The 15,901-nt window shown below is 33.1% G+C and overlaps 1 protein-coding gene across 1 annotated transcript in view; it reads right to left on the bottom strand.

Moving 5' to 3' along the window:
* Positions 1–13,307, bottom strand: part of LOC145597463 (ABC transporter C family member 2-like) — a 31,298-nt gene extending 17,991 nt beyond the window's left edge. Inside the window, exons 1-13 of the mRNA XM_081653640.1 lie at positions 13,169–13,307; positions 12,316–12,761; positions 10,539–10,717; positions 9,437–9,476; positions 8,744–8,900; positions 8,195–8,309; positions 8,036–8,116; positions 7,706–7,730; positions 5,783–5,839; positions 4,497–4,562; positions 1,788–1,862; positions 1,402–1,509; positions 371–505 (exon numbers count right to left, since the gene is read on the bottom strand). Coding sequence (XP_081509766.1) covers positions 371–505; positions 1,402–1,509; positions 1,788–1,862; positions 4,497–4,562; positions 5,783–5,839; positions 7,706–7,730; positions 8,036–8,116; positions 8,195–8,309; positions 8,744–8,900; positions 9,437–9,476; positions 10,539–10,717; positions 12,316–12,648 — 1,371 coding nt within the window. The 5' untranslated portion in view covers positions 12,649–12,761; positions 13,169–13,307. The remainder of the gene's footprint in view (positions 1–370; positions 506–1,401; positions 1,510–1,787; positions 1,863–4,496; positions 4,563–5,782; positions 5,840–7,705; positions 7,731–8,035; positions 8,117–8,194; positions 8,310–8,743; positions 8,901–9,436; positions 9,477–10,538; positions 10,718–12,315; positions 12,762–13,168) is intronic.
* Between the last annotated feature and the right edge of the window lie 2,594 nt (positions 13,308–15,901).

The raw sequence follows: 15,901 nt of genomic DNA on the forward strand, positions 1-15,901 counted from the left end.
TGTGTAATTTCTCAGGTTCAACCAGCCAACTGACCTAGGTCATGAGCATGAGCTCCTGAAGTGAGAATGGTACTCAGAGAAACAAATTTGATGTGTTACATCAAATCCTAATAGGGGTAACCTAGAGCGAGAGAATGAGATTATATACAAATTTAATTAAAAAAAATGGATGCTGCTTGATATGCAAGCTAATAAGGAATCTCATACAGTAGTCTCCACTCTCCATTTGTAGTAATTACTGTGGTTCATGACACAACAATACTAACAGTGAAAAATAAATAAGCAAGCACAGGAATACCCAACAACATTCTTTCCTTTAAGATTACATTTGAAATGTAATAAAGAGTAAAATGGCTTTTTTTTTTCTTACCTGTATGGGGAACAAAAGAACTAGCATCAAAGCACCAACAATTGAGGCCACTCCTAGCTCCTTGTAAAGAAGAACCATAGCAATAACAATACGAAATGGAGCCGACCACACTGTATGAAGGGACTGGCAAACTTGCTGCAGGAATAAGAACGTGAGATGCAATACATTGTAAAACTAACACAAGGGTCTTCAAACAAACATTAAAATTTGGTCTGCTTCACAGAAATCCAGCAATCTAGCAACTATTGCATATACCAGTTTCCCAATTTACATGGAAAACAGAGACATCACAGGACACAGGCCAATTAGCCATATTAAAGGAGCAGGCAAGAAACTAATATACAGTATACTAATTGGTATCTAGATAATTCACTCAAGAAATGAACCACCAAACTATAATTCCTTTTCAAGAGATTTAAAAGGAACATTATCAAGGAATTTTCTCTAGTTTAGGTTTATATACATGGTGAAGGTCTGGTTCAATAAGTCATGGATGAATGAGTTTCTCAACAAAAATGTCATTGACAATACAGATTCTAGGATAAGACGGCCATTGGAATTCAAACTCCTCATTCCACCTGAAGTACCCGAATTATATCCTTGATACTCTGATACAGATATGGACATTTGAAACTTCATTTTAGACCCAAATGATGGAACTTTTTTCATACAAAAGCCAAAGTCAGACACTTAGACACAATTTCATGTCTGAGTAACATAGGATAGGTAAATACACTCATATTTCATAGCACTAAGGTCAATCATATTTCATGCCTTGAATACTTACACATATATTGATTCCTTCAAAGCTTAAATTTATTCGGGACCAACATCAAAACATATAAAGTACTTGCAGCTAATATCAGGATATTCATTCGGGACCAGGCTAGCAGCTACTGAAACTCTGCTAGCCAATAACAGGTAAGAAGTAATCTCTTAAAACAAGAGTTTAAATTCTGCTTCAGTCACTCAACAGCAATTTAGTTTTTTCAACAATGATCAATTTATAATACTAAATTAATAATACATGCCTGGAGAGATTCAGCATCAGTAGTCATCATATTGGTTATTTTCCCAGTTGCAATTTTTTTGCGACTCTCGTGAGTTAGTCTTAAGGATTTGCGAAATACTGCGGCTACCTGCAGGACAAACACAAAGATAGATATGAATAATGGGAGGACAACATATCACATGTCAATAATGAAATTCAACTACGAAAAAAAAATTAAGATCATATATATAGAGAAAATTTAGAAAATAATCTTAAATTACCAACAACTGTTCCAAGCACACTAAACCACATACCAACAACTATGCTATTAGTTCAATATAAAAATGATATGGAAGTGATTGAACTTCTTTTCTTAAGATATATAGGTGTTGGACAAAGATACAAGGAAAACCAAAATAAATTTACCAGAGTTGATCGGAGCCGGTACCCAACACGCATAACATTTTGAAAATATTGTGCCTCACATAACACCCCCAACACCTGGATAGTACATTAAACAAAAATGCAAAAATGTCAGGAACCTTTTAATGTAACAATATGATAATATTTAACATTATAATGTGGAATGAAATTCATGCAACTTCCTCAAGGGAAACAATGGACAAGTAGCGACTTTTTAGTGTTAAGAATAAACAGGGGCAATTATTTAGAGATGAAAACAGAAAGTAAACTGCACTTAGTAGCATGGTACACATGTGACAATGGATAATTAGGTTAAGTTATGAGACTTTAAAACTCAATGACTCCCGAGATACCTTCTTCCGGTCGTGTAATTATTTATCCTACTTCCTATCGTGTAATTATTTATCCTACTAGATAGTTTACTTTCATCCAAATTTTTATCCTACTCCTAAATGAATTATGGGACATCATATTAGTTTTTAATGATTGGAATGAATAGGTTACTCTAAAGGAAACAGATCATCACCAGCTTTCCTTGTGAAGTAACCTTAAACAATAAAACACACCAACATGCAACAAGGAGATATAAGTGGTAGACAACCATTTTGTTTCTGCTGTCAATGTAAGACAATTGATATAGTCTTGCAGCTAACAATTGCCACTTTCTCCCATTTTCCTTTTTTCTCAGAAATTTATCGGTTCTCGTGGAAAAATCAATTTTCCCCTCCCAGCCCTTCACTTTTGCTAATTCCAGGTGATTTGTTATCAGTTACTAGATGAGAATATTCAACATCTTAAAATATCAATGACAACTTTTTCATTATTTAGCTTACTCAGTGAATGTATACCACCTATTGGCAAAGTACAAAGTATTTAACCAATCACAATAGCAGAGTATGTCCAGTTTACTAGGTTGTTATACTTTGATACAACTCCTATAAGAGAAAACGTTTACATCCTGAACTAATTTGGAATAACCAAAAAAGAACTGTGAAGAGCACATATGTGCAGAAATCCTCGGACAAAGGATTTAAGAACTAAGCGTTAAAAGATCATCTGGAAAGAAGCCATCACTCAATAACATTATACACATGGACATAGATAGAAACCATATTATGTTAAAAAAAAAAATAAAGTATCACACTGGAGTGCTAGACCTATAAATTTTATTACAAAGGCAAGAAAATAAACACGATGTCCAACTACGTTCCATCAGATCAGGAAGGAGAGCAAGAACGGGCACAATTCGGGTACAAGAATTGGCGCCAAAAACTTCGAAGACACAGATAAGACAAATTAATTACTAAATGACATAGATCATATTTTAAGACAGGATAATTTCCATTAAAACTCAAATACGATGAAAAAGACAGTAAGCACTAAGAAAATACATAATAATGATGGAGTACTAGTGTCAAGTTTTATACAGAAAAGAAATTAGAAAATAAAGAACTCCCTTGCACATGTTCTCATTTTAGCTACTCTAGTTTTTATTTTACCTTTCTCTCTCCACTCATCTTTTTCTGCAATGAATTTTTTACATCGATCTCGCAAATGCATACCCAGTGCCCTATTCACAATCACCAACCTCGAATCCTCAATCCCACAAAACTTAAATCCAAAGAACATACCTCAACACCCACATGGGGTTTGGTTGGCATCAAAACCTTGGCAACAAAATTCAAATTTGTCATTGAAACCTACTACCATGTTACGCAAAAAGTCAATTCTAGCTTAGATGGAACCCAGGATTTCAAAGTAATCACTAAATCTAATATTAGTTGGAGATGGTGGTGGGTTTAGAAAGGAAAAACAAATACAGTACGAAAATTGGGGGAAAAGGGGTAAAAAATTGAAAAAAAAAATGAAACACTAATACAAGGTTACAGAATAAACAGCCCGCGTCCAATAAAAACGTGTGAACCTATATAAGAAAATTAAAAAACAAAATAAAGACACTCTAAAACCGGTGTTGGGTATTGAAATCACCTCGTCTCACGACTCCCACCCTATAACCAGACATAAGAGCTAATAGGCGTACCCGTGCTTCATAGTTAATTATTAAACAGAATTAAGTCTAGTGGTTCCTATGTTTGCTACTATATATGAAGTATCACACCCATATCCAACTCAAGCATAATACAGGTGAAGAATTCTTGTAAAATAGATAGTGAATAACTTTTTCTTCATAAGAATCAATCAAGGTTCTCTTTTTTACTCCTTTAAAGGTTTCCTCAAACCTTTATGATTTCTTTACACAAACGTTTTAACCACTCCTTGAAAGCTTTCTTGAATTCTATTCTTGGTTCTCTTTAAAAACTCCCTAAATTTTTCTTGAATGCTCTTTCTTTTGCTCACTTTACTCACCTTTTTTTCAAACTCTTTCAAATGATTATCTTGTTATGTCCCTTTCTTTATATCGTATGGTTCCTTATGATAGTTCATGTTAGCCAATCCCAAATAATTTTGGACCAAGGCTTTATTGTTGTTGTTGCTGTTTTGTTGTTGTAACAATCATTCATGGTTCAGTGGATTTATCATCTCTGGTTTTATGCACTCACAACATGACAGCACAATTTGAGTGAAAATTAAGGAATTCTATTTATGCAGCCATAATAGAAGTCAATTACAAAAGCGCAAAATACACAATTAAATTGATCACTGAATTCAAAACGAAATTTTAACGACACAATGGATGGATAGAGGCAATACCACTCCCACAAAGATTGAAAAGGCATAAATGTAACCTTTCCAAGCTGGATCTCCTTCTTGCATTGACTGCAAAATTTACAAAGCACAAAAGAACTGTATTCAGCTGACACTGATGATTAGAATCTTATTGAACAAAAGATTAAAAAAAAACAGCTAGGTGCAATTGACAATGAACTTCCACAAATTTATCATTTGTACTATATTATCTCACATCATAGAATGCTATGTATGTGCGCACCAGCAGTATTTGTACGAATGCACGCTGTTGAATGCACATATACACGTGTGCCACTGTGTATGACTGTATGTGAGCGAATAAGTGAGTTTATTTACAGATTATAGCCACTAAGTTGAATCTTATTTAAATCACTCAGTATCCTAAATTCCTGCAAATCTATACAAAAGCATGACCCTCTATCACCACCACTTTTCTCAGCAAAATAAGTTGTGAACCTAAAGAACGTACTAGATGGAAGCAATTGAAGGGAAAATTAAGGGAAATCATGAAAACGATATAAAGCAAGGTACAGAATATAAAGCTCGAAACCCTCTCATAACTAGATTACACAGAGATCATGCACATGAATAAATTAGCCTCCTAAGGAGAAACAATAAATTAAAATTATTAAAAATTATTACCATGTGTGATATAACGGATATCCTTAATCTTCCTAATTTCAATAAATTACGGAGTATATGGTTTACAGAAGGGGAAAATAATTTAGAGATCAAATTTGTTTTACCAATTTGAAGAAACAAACAATAAACTCTAATGCAGTTATCTATTTCTTCATAGTGTTTCAAACAATAATCATCTCATATCACCAAATAACATCACCACCACCACCCCTTTTGCCTATTTCCACCTTCTTCCATGAATTCTCATGACCAGTACTACTTCTTCTTCTTTATTAACACATTTTTAATGCTACATAAAAAACATGCCTAGACCAAACTTTATAATGAGCAAAAGCCAAAGACGGTCACTGGTCAGGTTCAAGAGTAGGGACCTTGAAGACCAAGTCAAACCACGAGGGGAGCTGAATCTTCATATGACAAAGTATACTGTTTAAAATTGTGTGTATGTGTGTGGTGGGAGAAGAAGAAGGGGGGGGGGGGGGGGGGCTGGGCTTATATTGTCTAATACTTATACTATCTCAACTTATTCAAACTAATTATTTTAGTTAAAAATAACTCAAAGTAAGATCAAGCCCTTAATTCTAAATTCAACATTATGCAACAATTCCACTTTTTTGTTGGTAATAAGATGGAATGGGAGAACTGACCGTTAGGAGGCTGTTGAGCAAAAGTGGGCCAACAAATTGCGAAAGATCATTACCAATCTGCAAGTCAGAAACATCGGGCATTAAATGCATGATAAAGTTGATTCAGCTAATGGAACAAACTGTTCAAGAGCCCTTATTACAGTAGTTTTTACACTATTACATATATTAACCTTTTGTGGTATAGGCCACACATTTATAACAATGGAAAACTTATGTCAACTAAATAAATCTTGGTAAAAATTAACTTGTGTAAGATACAAAAAGCATTTTATTTATAATTTTGAATTAGATTAACTCAGCGAGTATTTAATATAATCTATAAACCATGTTTACCTATTTATATACACATTGAACAAATCTAACAAAAAACCCACATGATAATTTTTTTTTCTCTTGTATACATATCACAAATTGATTATATATACTTGAATTTGTATAATCAATTTGTTCCTTATGACGATGCATGTTAGCCGACCCTAAATTATTTAGGGACTAAGGCTTTGTTGTTGTTGTTGATACAAATCACAAATTGTGGTAAAAATATGAATTTTTCTAACATTGAACAAATGAATAGTAAATGAGTACCCAAAAAAGCACACAATGTGTGTGTGTGTTTTGGTTGACACAATTTCACTTTAGGCAATAAGCACTATTAAGTTACTTTAACTCCCTTTTGTGATTTATACTCAAAGACAAACATAGTCATGTAGGGAGATGTTAGATTCGTCTCAATGAATATTCTCCAAGTATAAGCTGAATATAAGTTTTTCTTATTATATTTTTATGTGTTGTATTATTATACAAGCCAACTAATTAAATGTCAAATATGTAATTAGAGTAGAAAATAGCTCAATGTCACATTTTTGTTTCTAAATAATGTGAATTTTTACTGGTCATGTGAGTTTTTCATAGCTTATATATAGGAAAATTTGTTAATTATTACCGCGTTTAATGTCTTTTTGAATATTACTACCGCGAGTTAAAAATCTTGTGACTTATTACCATAAAAAATTTTAAAAAATTTATCTTACTACCACATTCCACTTTAGACCATTTATGACGTCATTTATTCTCTTAACCCACGTTTACCCCTTGATTAAGCATTTAAACAACCCTGAAAGAAAAAAAAAAAAAAAAAAAAAAAAAAAAATCCCCACAACCCATGTTTACCATAGCAAACTAACCTAACTAGCCGTAACTCCCCCCTTTCCTTTCTTTCTCTTTCATTGATCTTTCTTCTTCACCATTGCTAAAGTCCTTTCAAGCTTCCTGCTCAAAAATTGACACTTATTCCTCCCATCTATTCTCCAATTGCACAAGACAAATGTGTAATTCACCTCAAACAAATTCGTTTTCTTATTCTAGGGTATTCGAATATTAGGGTTTTTGCAATTTAGGGTTTAAGGATTATGATTTTGGTTGATCAACATAGGGCTTTTGCATTTTTCTTTGAATTAAGCTATTAGTTAAGCATAATATGTGATTTGACAAGTTTGATAGGATATAAATGCAAGTGTGAAGGCTTTAATTATGAAGTTTGGACCAAAGAGGATTTAGGAAGAAGGTTAGAAGGGTCAAAGTGTATAGTGTTCTGTATTGGGGTCAAAGGTCAAAGGAGCTATGAGAGAGAAATGTGGGTTGTGTAAATTGGGGAACCTTGGGTTAGGAGAGATTTTTTTTTTTTTGTCGTTTAATTGCTTAATTAGAGTTAAACGTCGGTTAAGGGGGAAAGGTGACATCATAATTGGCCTAAAGTGGAGACCGGTAGTAATAGCAAATTTTTAAATTAATACCATAGTTATTTGCAAGTTTTTTAATTCGCGGTAGTAATTGCCAAAGAGGCATTAATACGCGGTAGTAATTGGTAAATTTTCCATATATATATTCCGTAAATGATTGGGCATATTTAGAAGACAAAAGTACCTTCCAGAATCCTCCCCACCAAAACCTACATATAAAAATGAATGGGTCAGTAATAAACATGTATACATATATTTACAGCCAAACAAATCTTAACAGTCAAATCTTGAGGACATACAAAAGTAGCCCAAACATGTTAAAGTCAAAAATGGTTCACTAGAATCAAAATAAAAAGTCTTAACTTTTAAGAATAAATTGGACAATTTGAGAAAAGGAGCAAAATATTTTTGCACAAGGTAATAAGACAGAAGCAAAAGCTTGAAAAGAAAAGAAAAACCGCCACCAGTTAGCATAGGATTAAAGTTGAAAGATACAAAGTATACACCAACATACCTTCCACCAAGACTACGATTTAACGGTCTTAAAAGCCACGGTTTTGGTTTTCGAGATTCCTCAACCCAGCAACTCTGGAACCTAGAATATCAGACAAACCCAGGGAAACCATTCATACATTATAAAGAATAGAGATATATGTAAGTCAATTGTACATACTTGCTTATCAATGTTTCAGTTTGATCCCATGTGTCTAGCTTCCATACGTCCTTCTCTGTTAATGGTCTTTTATAACCAAGCTTCATGAGGGGATTCATCCAAGAAAATAAAATTTCTATCATCAAGGTAAACAAAATAATAAGGAAACTTGTTAGAGAGCAGAACACTTCAGAAATTGAGACTACATGTTCTGATGTGTATCTTATTAGAATAACATAAGAAAGCAACAAGTTCTTCCTTCAATCACAAAGTTTATAAAATCATCTAATTAACCATCTTAAAAATGTTTAAAAGTTTCCAATTAAAAATGTTTTTACACATATGACAAGGACAAGGTGATTATGATCTCTCTTCAATTACTATCTTGGAAAGGAAGACATAATTATGATGTCCAATCATTAACTAGAAGTGATTCAAACAATTTAGAATTCAGGGAATCATCAAACATAAAATTAACAAGGATGGAAGATCAACTCCCAAAGGCTGCCTACTCAACATTCACCCGAATAGTTTTGAAAACAAAAGTTAAGAGAGGAAAAAAATACATACTAGACAATATGTTAACATGCCTCTCCGGACAGATTAGCTCTCCACCAGGAAGTTCCTCGTACTCACTGTCTTCAATTTGTTCATGCCTTATGGGAGTATAACCCAGGTAAGGATCCAAACTAGGAACGTAGACAAACAAAAGTACTCCAAACAGACCCTAAACCAAAGGAAAAGAGCAACTCTGAATACATCTTTAAGAAAAGAGAGCACATTAGTCACAGATAAGATAGAAGCATATAAATACCACTTTTATCAGAACAGTTTTGCTTGAGCTTTTAATGATAAGTAGTTTGCAACATGAACTAAGAAAACTTTAAAGGTTGAATATACGTTGATTATATTCCTCAATAAAAGAAGTTTTTTTATGAGATATAGATACTGCTTCCATCAATTAAATTAAAGTTATTTTCTAAACGAATGATCTTTATTCAAACAGCAGAATACAAATACAACAATTCAGATAGGGATCAAATACAAATAGATGGACCCATTCAATAAGCACATCAGGAAAACAAAAAACATTCTACTTAAGATAGGGATCAAATGCAACCCTGTAACAAGCGGCCTTGTTGCTTAAAATAACTCTCAAGCGGATTGGTCAACTTACAACTCTATTCAAAGAAATGAAGCATTTTTCAACGCCTAATTACATGATAAAGTAATTTAAAATGAACAAAGTCAAAGGCAACTAACCTGGACGAGAACCTCACTGATGTAGAGATACAGCACCGATCTGCAACAACACAACCCCAGTCACAAATGATAAAACTAGCCAAATACAAGATAATTTTTGTAACGAACAAGCTTCCTTCACAGAAAACAATTACAGATACAAGAAACCATCCAGTAAATTATATATATAACTTCTTTCTATACATGCAAGCTTGAAGTCAACCACAAATTTTCTTTATTTAGGGAAAGCATGCAACAGGAGCTGCAAAGCAGAAACAATCATTAAAGATGATGAACAGAGGTATACAAAATAAACAAGAGGATGAACAGAGCAACACAAAAAGAGGTACACAAAGAGCACAACAGAAGAAGATGAAGAAAGAAGACACCATAAATGTGCCACTGCCCACTGGAAACTAAAAGTATGAAATTCACATTTACTATACAATCCATTCTTCTCTATTTCATGTATTTTACTCATTTCTATCATTTTACTTACTTTACCTTTGCTTGAGGTGAAGGGGGACGGGGCAATAGCATAATCAGGAATTTCAAATAGGGTAGATTAAAACAAGATTCATACAAATCCATTAAGACAACATTTCCAATCTGTATTATTTGTTATGTTGATACCTACATTCTTGAGTAAAAATATCACGGCTTATTTACAAAAGTAAAACAGGAAATTGTAGCCTATAAAACTTAAAAAAAATTACATTGCAAGTTGATGCCTAGGCACTGAGATAGAACCCATGACCAATACCATCCATATTGAAACATGCTTGTAATGCAAAATTAAAGGCCCCCAAACTACAGCCTATCAGGCATTTTCTCAGTAAAATTACCCTTCTTCCAATGTAGATTCGCCCATGGAAATGAGGGGATTTAGATAGAAATATATTTCAACAGAGAATTGTAGAAGAGCTCAAAAACGGGAAAAGGCATTAGAGTGTCACATTGTCAGTTTTCATAAATATATTTATTCAGAAATTTTTAACAATTGACTGATGGTTGCTAACAAGCACATAAGAAGAAAGCATTTCTATCAGATGTAAGAGTTAGTCAAAGAAGCACTGAAGATGTCAGAGTTAGTCAAAGAAGCACTAAAGATGTAAGAACCAACCTATCATAGTGCTCCTTCAAAGTAAGCATGAGATTGAGCATCACAGCATCTCCAACCAAAGCATACATGATACCAAATCTGACAAACCATCGGAATTCCCGAACATATACTTTAATTTCTATGCCAGTCATGATGAATACTGAGAGCCAAGCAAGAGCTTCGATGATTAATGAGGTCACCTGAAGAAGAAGGAAATATGTGTTACTGATTCTGCAAAATGGAAGCGTGGAACTTGAATAATGCAAGTAGTGAAATATTGCAAGTCCTAAATCAATGGAAAATTTTGTACATAGGTCATGAAACCTTTCGTAAAAAGGAAAAAGATGCTGAACTCATGCTCTAAACTTATAGGCAATATGTAGAGAACTGACCCTTAAAGCTGCAAACAGCAGAATTTTGGGCTTGTATATAACACAGTAACAATGACTATAAATATCATGGAGACAAAGAGACTTGTTGATGTTATCATATCAGCTGTTGCTTGTGTTTGAAAAAAATTTACTCCCTACATTTTTAAATAAGTGTTACATTTACCAAATGTGGCTCCCTCCATTTTTTAATAAGTGTTACATTTACCAAATGTGGCTGTGTTTTAATAAGTGTTAAACTTCCTTCTTTGACAAATAGCTACATTTTAATGTTATATCTTTCTCCTTTCATGGTCCCCAACCAAACCCACTACTACTTTTTTATTATTTTTTTTCCTCTCACATTGGTTAATTTTCAATAAACTATTAACTCCACTATCTTTCTTATATCATTTTTTATTACTCCAACTACCCTACTTACCTCTTATTTTATTTAAGTCATTTAAGTTGCCTAATATTATGTGCCGCTCAAAGTATAACACTTATTAAAACACGAAGGGAGTATAGACTTTTAACTCTCATCACTACAAACACCATGAATAGAGGTTTAATGCAACTTTGTGGCAACAATGACAAAGCAAAAATATGATACCTTAAACATTAAAGTAAACAATATCTTAACCCCAACTTATATTTACTTAATCAAAGAGATTAAAAATAGGATTTGATACTTTTAAATCCATTTGCTACAGAGACTAAAGGTTTTATTAGAGACTTCCCTGTTTTCTTTGTAACAAAGAAAATTGTACCAAGGAATTCCCTCTTATTCTTCTTCTTCTGCTTTAACGCCTTAATCCCATAAGTGGGGTCGGCTACATGAACCAACATGAGGACTTCCCAGGAGGTGACCCATCCTAGTACTAATCTCAATCATTGTGTCTCACCAAGCCAAGCAATGTGACAAAGTTTTACACCGACAAAGTACTAGTTTTATCTCACATAAAGAGTCTTGTCTTTAATAATGACACGGATGACATACAGAGAATTAAGAGACTGAAAAAGCTATTTTTCGCAACATGCATCTCAATATACAAGGCTTGACTTTTCTTTATTTTATTTATATCAACAAGTTTTTTTTTCTCATCAACTATTCCTATTAAGATACTCGTATGAGATAGCGAGTTTCAAATCTTAGATATTTTTGGTCCTCTTGGTTTGTTTTGACAATAGAACAAAAAAAAGAACAAGGCTCAGCATGTGACTCTTTAATTTTTGTATAAAATGAATGACTAACAAGAGAACAAACAGAGGTATAAACCAGGAAACAGAGAAAGCAAAATATGTATAATTCAATGACACAGCGCATAAGACAAGAATCCCATTGCAGTTCAACAAAAAACACTCTGTATGTTACAGGCATCAAACATAAGCTGAATAACAAACTTTAAGAAATAAATAGAAGGGCATACTTCATACGGCGCAAGACCAGCCTGCCCATCCAAATTAAGCACCGAAACGCCCATGATTAACCTGAACAAAGGCTCAGCAGCAGAGTAACCAGCCAACAAAGCCAGGAAGTAATTGTAAAACTTGGACCTCAAACAAAACTTCTGAGCTTTCACATTATTCTGGATTATCCATATTCGATATAGACAAAGCCCCATCATAACCAAATGTGACACACATATCACAAGACTGTTTGTGCCACAGGGTGTATAAGCTCCCAGTGCATTTTGCACGGCTGTTCCCCATACACCATTCGCCACCGGTTGGCAATACCAATCCAATGGCTTGAAAGCCATCGCTAATCGCCTTTTTTTCCTCAAATCAATCAGTATAAATCCCTGCCTACTTTTGCTTCAACCTCAAATAAAACTATGATGAGAAATACAACACATTTATTCCCCTAAAACACCTGCACAAAACAAACCCCAATATAAATTCAGCTTGCTTTTACACCTCAACTAAAATTTCTTCAACAATTCGAGATTTGCCAATCACTATTATAATTAAAACAACATTAAATCATCCAAGTAAAAACAATCACATAATCATCATTTAGTCAATTCAAATTCAAATTCGAATTCGAATCCTTAAATATTTGAGCAAAATAAGAAATCAAACAATAGTAACTAACTTCTTTGACAAACATAAGTAGATTGATTTTCTACAACACATTATTCCTTTCGACTTTCTCATAAACCAAACCCCTAAAACCCCAATAAAATTAAATTAAGAATCTTAACAAAAATGAGCATGATTAGAATGAAGGGAAATTCTCAGAGAGTCAGAGTAAGCTTCAAGGAGGAGGCTTAGATTTACCTTTCATCTAACAATTTGGGGGAGAATCAATTCTAAGAGAGAGAAAAAAAATTAATTAGCGATAAGCGAAACGAGGTATAGAATCAAAAATTTATTAGATACTCCAAAGTCCAAATACTAGTAGTAGAGTGGGCTTGGAATGAATTGGTCAATCATTTGTCTGAGTTGTTGGTGTTGGAGAGGCCTGCGTCACCGCTTACGAATCTTTTACTTTTTTTTTGGTAAAATCTTTTACTTTTGTGCTAAAAACCTTCAAATCAAACTCAAAGGTCCCGTTCCGTTTGCCTTATTTTTGCTCAGCTGAAAATATTACATTAATGATAAAAAATTATATTTGCTGAAATTAAATTATTTTTATTGAACTTAAATTAATTTTACTGAACTGAAATAATTTTTAATGAACTGATATTATTTTTACTAATTTTCTGTTATAATTCTTATTTAAGAAAATTGAATTTTAATTTACTAAACTTATTGTTACTGAACAGATATTATTTATACTGAACTTAATTTAATTTTACTAAACTGAACTTATTTTTACTGAACTGAAATTATTTTTACATAATATTATTTTTTGTAAGGTGAAGAGAACAAGGCCAAAGTCTAACATTTTTTTTTTTTTTGAAAAAAAGCTAAGCATATCATTAATTAATCTAAACGCAATTTATGAATACATACGGAGTAACATTTTGGGGACAATGAGTCTCCCATAATTGTTCCACTCCGAAAGGGATAATCTTAGCTAGAGAATGAGCAACACAATTCCCGTCACGTTTCATGTGTGACCAAGTGACGTAATTTGTTCCTCTTAATTTACCGTAATGGTAAGCAGTGTTGACTATTTTCAGGTGGAGTCATGAATGAGCATATGGGAGTCTCGGGATTTGCTTCACCTAGTTTAGGAATGTTGGTCTTGTTTTTATTTTGAGTACTCATAACAATGTTACTATTTTTATAAGTATTAATGAAAGAAAGTTGAGTTTCCGCTGCAAAGTATTGGTATATTTTAGTAAGTTTGAGTAGCCTTGCGTAATCACGCGGCGGTAATACGCCCAAGTCTATCTCTACGATATAATTATACGTACTATACTAGTATTTCCGTAGAGGGAGATTTAGGGGTGTTACAGTTCCAAATCTAGGGTTTATGGGGATCTAATAGATAATATGAAGGGGTAATTTATGATTATTAATTATTAATGCTTAATGGATTTCCTATTGATTGTTTAAATGCTATGCAATTAGATTTGGCCAGGTTTAATTGTATGAGTTTAGCAATATTGATTCGAGATTCGAGAGATGAGAATTGATGCTTAGGCTTAGTTTCAATTGGCAGATTAATTTATAAATGGTTAGGTCGAGATTCGAGAGATGAGATTTAATACCGGTAAATTAACTCTGTGATTGTAATACGTAGCGAAAGCCCTTTATGATCTGATTAATTAATACATTGATGATTGATTATTATGTTTTATCCTGGAATATTGTTTATTAGTGTACCTATGCCCTGACTTTATTATTATTGATTTCTTCCTTATTTATTCTCCTTACTCATAATCTTCGTAGCATAGATTTTAATCACAAAAATATTGGTTACTTTGATAATTTAGATTATAATAATTAATTAGGAGTAGAAAGACTTGTTTCCCAGCCTGTGGATTCGACCCTACTTCCCTATCTGTATAAGCTAGAGGACTTAGGTAATTATTTTTGATTAGGTGATACGACTTTAGCCTGTCACATACTGCAATTTATACCCAAACCAGATCATGTTGTGTGAGAGGATCATCACCATCCAGACCCACAACACCTTCATCATCAACATCCATTCCGAGAACACCTCCATCATCATCTGCACACATCACAAAACCATCAGTGTAATCCCCCATATTTATAAATATATTATAAATGAATTTTTATTTTATTTATAATATTTATGTGTGTTTTTCCGGGATTTAAGTTTTAAAGTTCCAAATTATTTTTGGGTTGATGATTGATTTTGTTCTAAAATGATTTTTAATTGTCCATTCTACAATTTATGCCATACATATTAAACAAAGCTAGCCCATTCCATTTATCTAGTTGGCCCATTATTTTTTTTATGAGGCCCAATCTTAAAACTAACCCTACACCACTCTCTCTCCTATAAATACCCCATACATCCCCAAATTTTTCCCACACAAAAGGTTAGTCTTATTTTTCCTCCTCTTTATTTTCTTTATTTTATTTTTCCTTTATTTTCTTTTTTTCCTTTATTTTATTTTTTTTTCCTTCCTTTCTTTTCCTTTTCTTTTTTTTTTCTTTCTTTCTTTTTTTTTTCTTTCTTTCTTTTTCCTCCTCCTCACTCCACCTACTGCCGCCTGCTGCTGCCACACCGCCGCCGCCGGCAACCCTCCGGCGACCACCAGCCAGCCCTGCCGTGGCTGCCCCCTTTCCTCCTCCTTTATTTTCTTATTTTTGCTTAATCTTTATATAGTTAGTTTTGGGTTTTGATTTCTTAGTATAAAGATTATATTTTTAGTATCAAATTCATGTTTTTGATAGCTTAAACTTATAAATTTCAGATTTTAATTATGTTATAATTTTCAGATTTTATAATTTATAAACCTAGGGTTTTAATTTAATCAAATTGGGATTTTAGGGTTCTAATGACTAATTAATTTGGGGCTTTTGTTCCTAGTCAATTTCTATTGATTAATTAAGGATAAAAAACATGTTTTGATGAAGTTTTAAGGA

The sequence above is a fragment of the Chenopodium album genome, chromosome 20 (assembly GCF_948465745.1).
Source record: "Chenopodium album chromosome 20, dcCheAlbu1.1, whole genome shotgun sequence".
NCBI classification, from domain to species: Eukaryota; Viridiplantae; Streptophyta; class Magnoliopsida; order Caryophyllales; family Amaranthaceae; genus Chenopodium; species Chenopodium album.